Consider the following 9,936-nt stretch of genomic DNA (forward strand, 5'->3'; position numbering starts at 1 on the left):
GAAGCATTGCTGTTGAAGGTAGTACTAGGTTAGGCTTCAAATATCCTAATTTCTGATCTTGTCCTGCCACTTGATATGGAGTAGTTGATGAAGACAACAAGAATCAAAAACAGGAGCCCACAGTTCTCCAGCATTCCTCGCACCCACATATCACTGCCATGCAGTGCAGTTGATATAACTGTGATTCTATAAGTCCAAAGGTTACTGGCAAATTTTATGACACGGCCCCTAAATGGGGCTGAAATACAGCAGCAGCTGCTGTTATTCGAATGGCCACATCTTTCACGCACCCTCCAAGCACTGATTTTGACATTTCTCAAATGGCTACCACCTGCTCAATGTCATGCCTGAACAAGTTAATATTGAAAAGTTCATAATCTGGAACCAGAGGCTGCTTGATGATAATGACCAGTGACTTCTTTTTATCCAGCTAAGTAACCCAGACCAATGCGTGCTACTCCTTGCCTAACTCGTACAGCCATCAGTTGCAGTGATTCACCAGACTGAGTCAAAAAGGCAACATCATGGGAATGTTTGAGATCTCAAAAAAGAATAATGCTCAGCCAATGATGCCATTGATAGCCCCTTCCTCAAGCTTCTCCACCAGTCATTCATTGCCAATATTGCACTTGGTTCGGGTGACCATCCATCCCGCACTGGGTGCAACAGTCCCATATTTGGGACACCAAAAAGGCATCCCTACTTATTTTTTAAAAGGGACTCATTGTTCTGTATTTGGGCCCTCCCACCACTGACCTTTTCTGCCAGCAGCTGCGCAGGTGAAGCTGCTCCTGGAGGAAGTCACTTCCCCCGAGCCTTGGGGAAGCGGTGGAGCATGGGTGGCTGCCATGTCCCCGCCACTTCCCTGGGGCAGGCCAGTGGCTGCTGCTTCCCCAGGATTCCCAGGGAGAGCTGCCAGCTGCATCTTCCCCGGAGCTCCAGGGGAGGGCCGGTGGCTGCTGTTTTCCCAGGACTCACAGGGAGCGCTGGTGGCTTCCGCTTTCCCAGGGGGCTCCTGGGGAGCACCAGAGGCTGCCACTTCCTTCCTGGCTCCCTGTGCCTTGGTGGAGCTGGGAGGAGCTGCCCCTCCCCCCATTAATGCCCTGTCCCGTATTTGGGCCAGGGAGATACGGTCGCCCTACACTTGGTGGCAAAAGCCAGGATACCATCAGTGTGGCTTTACAACAGATTGTTCCAGTGTCAAGCAAATGTATACCTTGAGACACCTTCTGAGAAGATGTAAGAGTTTCATAAACCCTGTGCAGCACCTTCTATGTTTCCAGCAGGCCTTTGAATAACAGCATAGAATCACAGAAAGGGAAGGACCCCAAGAGATCATCAGGTCCAGGATGCTGCACTCACAGAAGGGCCAAGCACCATCCCTGTCAGGTGTTTGTCTAACTTTCTCTGAAAGATGCCCAGTGACAGAGATTCAGCATCCATGGGAAGATAGTGTCATTGATAAACCGGAAAGCTGCACTTGAATCAACGGCAGACACACGACGCGGTTTTCAATCTCCGCAGGAGTTTGGCAAGGTTACATTCTGCCACCATCATTGTTCAGCATTGGCACTGATCGACTGATAGATAAGAAAGTTGAGGTCAGCAGGTCAAATAATATTGGGCAAAAAAAGTAGTGTTGATAATTTTGCCTTTTTTCAAAGAAATTCCTCATTTTTCAACTGAATTACTTTAGGTAAGAAAGTACTAGTTACTAAGAAAATATATACTGTGCAGAGATGGGGAACTGAGGCACAGAACTGCTAAATAACTTGCCCATTGACCCGCAGGAAGTCAGTGGTGAAGTAGAAAATTGAATGCAGGTCTTCAAAGTCTAAAACCCATACCCTATCTGCAGAAATCCTCCTCCTCTTTATCAGCAACAATTTTTTGGTCTTCCCTGTTAACCCAATGAATCCTTAGCATAGGCTAATAAGTAGTGAGGGAAAGACTGCTGAATTCATTGGTCACAAACACCTCAGCTTTCAGCCTCTATTTATCTTGGGCATGGTTTATTACCCCATAAACAGGAAGTACACTATAATTACAATGGCTGGAGTTGCTAAAAAATGAGGAGATCAAACGTGAGCCCAGTTATACAGTCATACTTTATGCCATCATACCTTAAACAAAAGTCACATCAACATCTAAGAACCTAATTGTGTAACACTTACTTACACATCATTCTGATTGATGTCAATGGGACTGTTCACATGCACAAGTGCTCAGCTATGTAAGAGTTGCACAATTAGGTCCTAAGAAAAAAGCATGGCTCCCTGTCTGTTACTAGGTCCTAAGAGTGTTTTGCCAACTAAAGGCTCCAGGCTGAAACCCATGTATTCTGGAATACCCAACAAACACAACTTCCATGACCCTATCCTACTGATAATCGCAACGACTGCCCTTATCCTAATGACATTTATTCAATGTAACCTGACTGCTTGGTACTGTCAGATATTCCAAACTCAGTGGTCAGATAGGTTTCAGACACTCAGTTTAACAGTGGCAAAAGAGTTCAGACAACGGACTGATACAAGATGCACAAAAAGAGGAGAAATCAATCTCGGATCCCAATAAGTCACAACGTATGAAAATACAGAGTATTGTGTGTGAAAAATAAAACAAAACATGGGGAATATTTCTGTTATATGGAGAGAAAAGGGCAAATACTGAAGTAAAGTAGCCTGCCAAAACCAGTACTCATGACAGAAAATTATTTTCCTTCTTCCTTTCCCCCATACTTCGAGATCTTTAAAAAGGAAAGGAGTTAGGCTACATGCTGCTTATTTAAAATGTTGCCAAAATAGAAGAGTAAAATACATAGAATGTTGATTCTGCGAGATCATTTTGTCTTCAGTCATTTTCCCATTAAAGTGAAGACGACAGGCTCCGTCCTAAGCCCTGTCTATCAGGTAGGTAGCAACTAAAGACCTTTAGAGCATCTGCACTTCAGGAGGTAGGGTTCATTCTCTTACTTTATATGTTCCCTAGCTCAAGCAAAGTCACTTGCACATGAAGCACCTTCCCTTGTGTTTGCTGCTAGAACATATTTATTTCTCTCCCCTAGAAAAGTCCCTTAACAGGGTTTCATTGGCTATTACATTCAACAAAGTCCAATGGAGTTACACCAGTATGAAATTGAAGTAGCACAGTTATGAATCAGGACCTGTCTTTTGTAGAGCTATGCCAGTTACAATGGTTTCAGGTTGCAAAAGTTCTTGTGAAACTTTTCTGCACCTCTAATCTGCACAAGCCCATCGTCAGAATAAGAAATTCTGAGTGGTTCAAAAATGTGCAAAAATGGACCTAAACATTGACATGATTCAGATGGCATTGTGTCATTAGAGGGTTATTCTACCTGTTTAGGATGCAGTGCCTCAAGTTGCCAGATAATTATGTAATTATTAATTATTTTTCCTTTCAGCCAGGCCATGTTCTTCGGGGTCAGCACCACCATTTTTCTACTGAATAAATGTGTTTTATGTTGGCCAGTTGATCAGATTTCAGTATCGTCTGTACAAAAGCAAAACCACAGTTTTTAAGGGTGACACTTTTCTGAAAAGGTTCCTGTGTGAAAAATGGCAGCTGCTTATGTCACAGATTTGCCCTGTGTCCACAGTCCCATCTGCCAACTTCAATGGCAAAAAAGAGATTTCCTCTGCTTATTATTTCAATCAGCACTGTACTGTCAAATACACCTCAGAGAAAAGCAAGTAGATCTTATTCCATCTGTGCCACATCAACAGAAACAATTACTAAGTTCAAGCAGTTACATCTCTGCAAGTCTCTTGAAGACAGAAGACATAATTTAAAGGCAGTGGGACTGCAGTGGAGTCATGCGATGAAATAGGTGGACTCCAAGGTGATGAAGCGCATGGAGGATGAAATTTGGCACCGAGAACCCAGGCTGGGTTTAGAAGAATGGCAGTTACCATAAAAAGTGTTTTTTACTTGTATATGCAGAAACTCCTGATTAGGACCACTTGAGAGAGAGTAACCAAGGAACCCCACTGTACCCTTCTTCTAGTGTTGCTTTTGAGAGAACTCTGACCTTTAAACTCTCACTGCACTTCTGTACATACACTTCAAACCCAAAAGGCAACGCACAAAATAATTCCAGGATGCAGTTGTAGTTGTTAGCTATTGCCACTAGCAACACAAGTACACTTCTCCATGAGGCAAGGAGGGAATCTCCCCTTTCTGAGCCACGCTATAAAGAGTGTCTCCTGCGGTTCTCAAACAGCAACCCCACAAAACCAGGCTCTAGAAAACGGAGCTGAGTCTGCTGTTGTTGACCACTCCAGTCAGTGCACTTCTTTTAAAGACATCTGACACACAGTCCCCTTATCAAAGCTACCAAGAATCAATGCCTCCAGAGGGAAGGTCCTTACCTATTCCCTCACCAATATCACTGCCAGCATACCCTCAGTTGCCTATAACTTTACTCATCTGCATAGTTTCCATTACACTAGTCCCTCACTGGGACTGCTTGGAAACTTGTTTGTTCAGTTCTGCAACTGTCTCCTCATTGTTACTGGACAAAAGAAAACAGCAGAAATGTAGCACTTTAAGGACTAACAAAATGATTTTTTTCAGTGATGAGCTTCCGTGGGACAGACCCACTTCATCAGGCATTGATCTAATGAAGTGAGTCCGTTCCATTGACCTGATGAAGTGGGTCTGTCCCACAAAAGCTCATCACTGAATACATAGTTTTGTTAGTCTCTAAAGTGCTACATGACTGCTGCTTTGTTTTGTTAGAACACAGACTAACACGGCTACCTCTCTGTCACTATTCAGTGTTACCTGATATATTGCGTGCTCACTCTTTTGGATCAGTTGTCAGCCTCAGGAATTGTTTAGTGCAGGGGTCAGCAACCTTTCCAAGGCGGAATCGCAAAATTTGATCTTTTGACTTCTCTGTATGGTCAGAGTGCTGGTGATACTTTTTAAAGTCACTGATAGTCCTACTTAAAACAGCTTGATTAATAAATAAATAAAGACGCAGAGCTTTACTGTTTAGGTGGCGGTTGGTAGCATTAGCTGCTCTTTTGTCAAGCCACAAGCAGCATGGCTTTGAGCAAGCTCCTGGCTGCATGGGGGAGGAGGAGTGGGATTGAACTCCTGCATTGCGTGTCAATAAGCATCAGTTCATAGGCCACTCTTGGCACCTGTGCCAGGGACTGCTGACCCCTGGTCTAGTCTGTTTCTGATCCTGTTCTCTTCATTTATTTTCACTAACACTCTTCTGGTCTCATTCACCACCTGGTTCTTGATCCCTGCTCTCTTGCCTTTCTTGGCCTTCTGCTTCTCTCATTCATTTTTTACCATCTCAACTTATCTGGCCTCTGTATTCTTTCCTGTATACTTTCCCCCTGGCTGCCACATCTGCTTCTCTCCAGTTCCCCCCACCCCAGTTCCTCGCCACCCTCCTCACACTTCCTCCCTTTCTCATTGCCACTGATCACATCCACCTCAAGTCCGGCCCTTCATCATCTCCTCTAATTCCTCTTCTATCCTATGCACTTCTTCTTCCATGGCCTCTTTTAGTCCAGCAACCTCAGAACCTGAATAGTGCCAAATGAGAGAATTTGCCAGACCACAGGAGGTCAATATTGTCAAGCAGCATCACCAACACTCCAGCCTGTTTCCAAGAAGAGGGGGATTAATAATGGGGGATTTCAACTATCCCCATATAGGCTGGGTGCATGTCTCCTCAGGATGGGAAGCTGAGGTAAAGTTTCTTGAACAACAAGAAGTCTTGTGGCACCTTATAGACTAACAGATATTTTGGAGCATAAGCTTTCGTGGGCCAAGACCTGCTTCATCAGATGACTCATGCATCTGATGAAGTGGGTCTTGACCCACAAAAGCTTATGCTCCAAAACATCTGTTAGTCTATAAGGTTCCACAAGACTTCTTGTTGTTCTTGAAGCTACAGACTAACACAGCTACCTCTCTGATACTTGTCATAAAGTTTCTCGACACCTTAAATGACTGCTTCTTCGAGCAGCTCATCCTGGAACCCACAAGAGGAGAGGCAATTTTGGATTTAGTCCTAAGTGGAGCACGGGATGTAGTCCAAGAGGTGAATATTTCTGGACCACTCGGTAACAGTGACCATAATATAATTAAATTTAACATTCCTGTGGCTGGGAAAATACTACAGAGGCCCAAGACTGTAGTATTTAATTTCAGAAAGGGGGATTACACAAAAATGAGGAAGTTAGTTAAATGAAATTAAAAGGTATGGTACCTAAAGTAAAAATTCTGCAGGCTGCATGGAAACTTTTTAAAGACACCATACTAGAGGCTCAACTTAAATGTATACCCAATTTAGGAAACGTTGCAAGAGAACCAAAAAAGTGCCACCACGGTTAAACAATAAAGTAAAAGAGGAAGTGAGAGACAAAAAGTCATCCTTTAAAAAATGGAAGTTAAATCCTAGTGAGGAAAATAGAAAGAAACACAAACTCTGCCAAGTGAAGTGTAAAAATATAATTAGGAAGGCCAAAAAAGAATTTGAAGAACAGCTAGCTAGAGTCTCAAAAAGTACATGAGAAGCAGGAAGCCTTCTAAACAACCAGTAGGGCCACTGGATGATCAAGATGCTAAAGGAGCACTCACGGACGATAAGGCAATTGCAGAGAAACTAAATGATTTCTTTGCATCCGTCTTCATGACTGAGGATGTGAGGGAGATTCCCAAATTTGAACAATTCTTTTCGGGTAACAAATCTGATGAACTGTCTCAAATTGAGGTGTCATTAGAAGAGGTATTGGAACAAATTGATAAACTCAACAGTGGTAAGTCACCAGGGCTACATAGTATTCAGCCAAGAGTGCTGAAGGAACTCAAAAGTGAAATTTCAGAACTACTAATTGTAACTTGTAACCTGTCATTTAAATCAGCATCTATTCCATATGACTGGAGGATAGCTAATGTGACGCCAATCTTTAAAAAGGGCTCCAGAAGTGATCCTGACAACTACAGGCCAGTCAGTCTGACTTCAGTACCAGGCAAACTGGTTGAAACTCTAGTAAAAGACAGAATTGTCAGGCAGATTGATTAACATAATTTGTTGGGGAAGAGTCAACACAGCTTTTGTAAAGGGAAGTCGTGCCTCACCGATCTATTAGAATTTTTTGAAAGGGTCAACAAGCATGTGGATCCTGTAGATATAGTGTACTTAGATTTTCAGAAAGCCTTTGACAAGGTCCCTCACCAAAGGCTCTTAAGCAAAGTTAACTGTCATGGGATAAGAAGGAAGGCCCTTTCTTGGATTAGTAACTGGTTAAAAGATTGGAAACAAAGGGTGGGAATAAATGGTCGGTTTTCAGAATGGAGAGAGGTGAATAGTGGTGTCCCCCAGGGTTCTGTGCTGGGACCAGTCCTATTCAACATATTCATAAATTATCTCGAAAAAGGGATAAACAGTGAGGTGGCAAAATTTGCAGATGACACAAAACTACTCCAAACACTCACAACACAAGAACTGTGGGTCACCAAATGAAATTAATAGGCAGCAGGTTTACAACAAACAACAAGAAATATTTTTTCACACAATGCAGTTAACCTGTGGAACTCCTTGCCAGAAAATGTCATGAATGCCAAGACTAGTAAAGCTTAAAAAAAGATTAGTAAAGTTTAAAAAAGAATTAGATAAATTCGTGGGGGATAGGTCCATCAATGGCTATTAGCCAGGATGGGCATGGACGGCGTCCCTAGCCTCCGTTTGCAAGAGGCTGGAAATGGGCAACAGGGAATTGATCACTTGATGATTACCTGCTGTGTTCATTCTGGGGCACCTGGCATTGGCCACTGTCAGAAGACAGGATACTGGGCTTGAAGGGCCTATGGTCTGACCCACTATGGCTGTTCTTATGTTCTTAAGATATGTGAAACATTAATTTGTGAGAACTTTCTTTCACATACATACTACTGGCCAAAAAAACCTCCATCTTCTGCCTTTCTCTATTACCAAATGACTATCTGTGCAGAGATAAATATTTGTAGTAGACACCAGGTCCAAACTCCACTCTAATTTCATGGCCTACTTCAGGGTTCAACAGCCCCAGGCTCGCTTTCCAAGAGTGGCATGCAAGCTGATTTTCACTGACATGTGAGACAGGAGCTCAGCCCCACCCTCTTCCCCCCATGTAGCTGGAAGCTTGCTCAGAGCCATGATGCCTGTGGATTAACAAAAGACCAGCTAAACCCACCACAGTTCAGATTCCCTGAAAGCTTCTGAAGACTGAGGTAAAATCTCCAAGTATTTCTCTCTCACCTATAAATTTACAATTTACACACGAGCCTTTTCTACAAATAATACCCCATATACCTCAAACCTACCTAAGAAATCCACATACAGGTAGAGCAGAAAGTGGTGGTTTTTACGGAAGACCAGTCTTTGCTGGCTAGTTCCTTACTTCTTGAAGAGTCCAATGAAGTCAGTGCAACTACTCGCTGAGCAAGGTGCATTCCCGTGTGACTAAAATCACCAGAATGTAGCCCTCTGGCACTTTTCTAAGAGGCAGCAGGCTTGTGGACTGGGCTGTGGTTCCCTCATTCTCAGTGACGACTTAGTCAACTAGTACCATTAGTTTCAAGGAAGTTAGCTGCATGAGTAAGTACTTATTAGTATGAGTAAGAGGTCCACGATCTGGCCCGTAAGACAACTGGATAAGTCCATTTAGTTAGAGAAGCATTTCAGCTACAGGTTGAACTTGTCTAGCCCAGCAACCTCAGGAATGGTGCCAAAATGGTGCCAAATGAGAGAATTTGCCAGACCACAGGAGGTCAATATTGTCTAGCAACATCACCACTGCTTATGGTGAATGGTGCCACTTTAAAAAAAAAACAAAAAAAAACTACCTTTTTCTGAAGAGTTGAAAACTGAAAGAATGCATATTCCTGCACTGAATTCAAAGCACCAAGCAAGACATTTTAAAACGAATACAGGGTAGATGAACCAGTGTCTAGATGCAATATGGTAGTGATAGGCAAACTTTACAAATATGATTGATGGATTAGACTGGAGACATCCAATTGTTACAGTACAGTTTCACCCATAAAATTAAATTGAACAGTGATTAGCAAGTACGTTCCTACACTCTCTCTCCTCCACCTCCCCAACCTCCAGACTGGAGTTTGATACTAAAATGTTCTGTACTGATCTGAAAATCAGCATTGGACAGCATTTGGCAATATTCCAGATATTTAGTACCCACCTGTCTCATGTTTTGTCCTAGGATGCTGCTCACACCCTGTAATATCAGACCAGAAATGGTTACATTTTAAAAAAACCTTCCATTTTAGCTTCTATGTTAATTTCACCTTTATAATCCCATGTTAAAACCACATTTAAAGATATTCACTAAGTGCTGCGAGACCATGATATTTCCCCACTGAACTTGCATAGTAGGTTATTCTGCATACACTGGTTTTATTAATCTTATTGTACCGTTTAGTTATTATAATCACACACAATGGGAGGACAAGATTTATAACTGCAAATACCCGAGGAACAGCAAACTTGTTCTTCCCAAATCATCCCCACAGTTCAAGAGAGCTCTCACCACTTCTCATATGAAACACCTGACTAGGAACCTCTCACAATTTTGTTTAGGGTTTTGGCAGGGGGTGGTCATGTGGGGTCCTTACCTGATTAGAACTTGTATTTAATCCCATCGTAGTCCCTGTTACATACAAGTCAGGTGTGACAGACAGCACTTCAGTACTACGTCCTGCACAGCCAGCAGTGATTCCTGATGGTTTACAGTCTTTACACTGGCAGAAGTAGGCAAGCGGGTGTTTTATTAACTGACTCAGGGATCCGCCCCTTTGTCATTTCCAAAAATTAAGCAATCTCTTTCTGCTTTCTTCAGCCTATTGGAGCAAGTCTGCTGAGTAAATGAAAGATGGGAATATTTATAT

General features: G+C 42.7%; 1 protein-coding gene across 1 annotated transcript in view; it reads right to left on the reverse strand.

Moving 5' to 3' along the window:
* Positions 1 to 9,730, reverse strand: part of LOC142014690 (cytosolic phospholipase A2 epsilon-like) — a 58,942-nt gene extending 49,212 nt beyond the window's left edge. Inside the window, exons 1-2 of the mRNA XM_074997661.1 lie at positions 9,664 to 9,730; positions 9,231 to 9,266 (exon numbers count right to left, since the gene is read on the reverse strand). Coding sequence (XP_074853762.1) covers positions 9,231 to 9,266; positions 9,664 to 9,690 — 63 coding nt within the window. The 5' untranslated portion in view covers positions 9,691 to 9,730. The remainder of the gene's footprint in view (positions 1 to 9,230; positions 9,267 to 9,663) is intronic.
* Between the last annotated feature and the right edge of the window lie 206 nt (positions 9,731 to 9,936).

This window comes from Carettochelys insculpta, chromosome 6 (assembly GCF_033958435.1).
Source record: "Carettochelys insculpta isolate YL-2023 chromosome 6, ASM3395843v1, whole genome shotgun sequence".
NCBI lineage: Eukaryota > Metazoa > Chordata > Testudines > Carettochelyidae > Carettochelys > Carettochelys insculpta.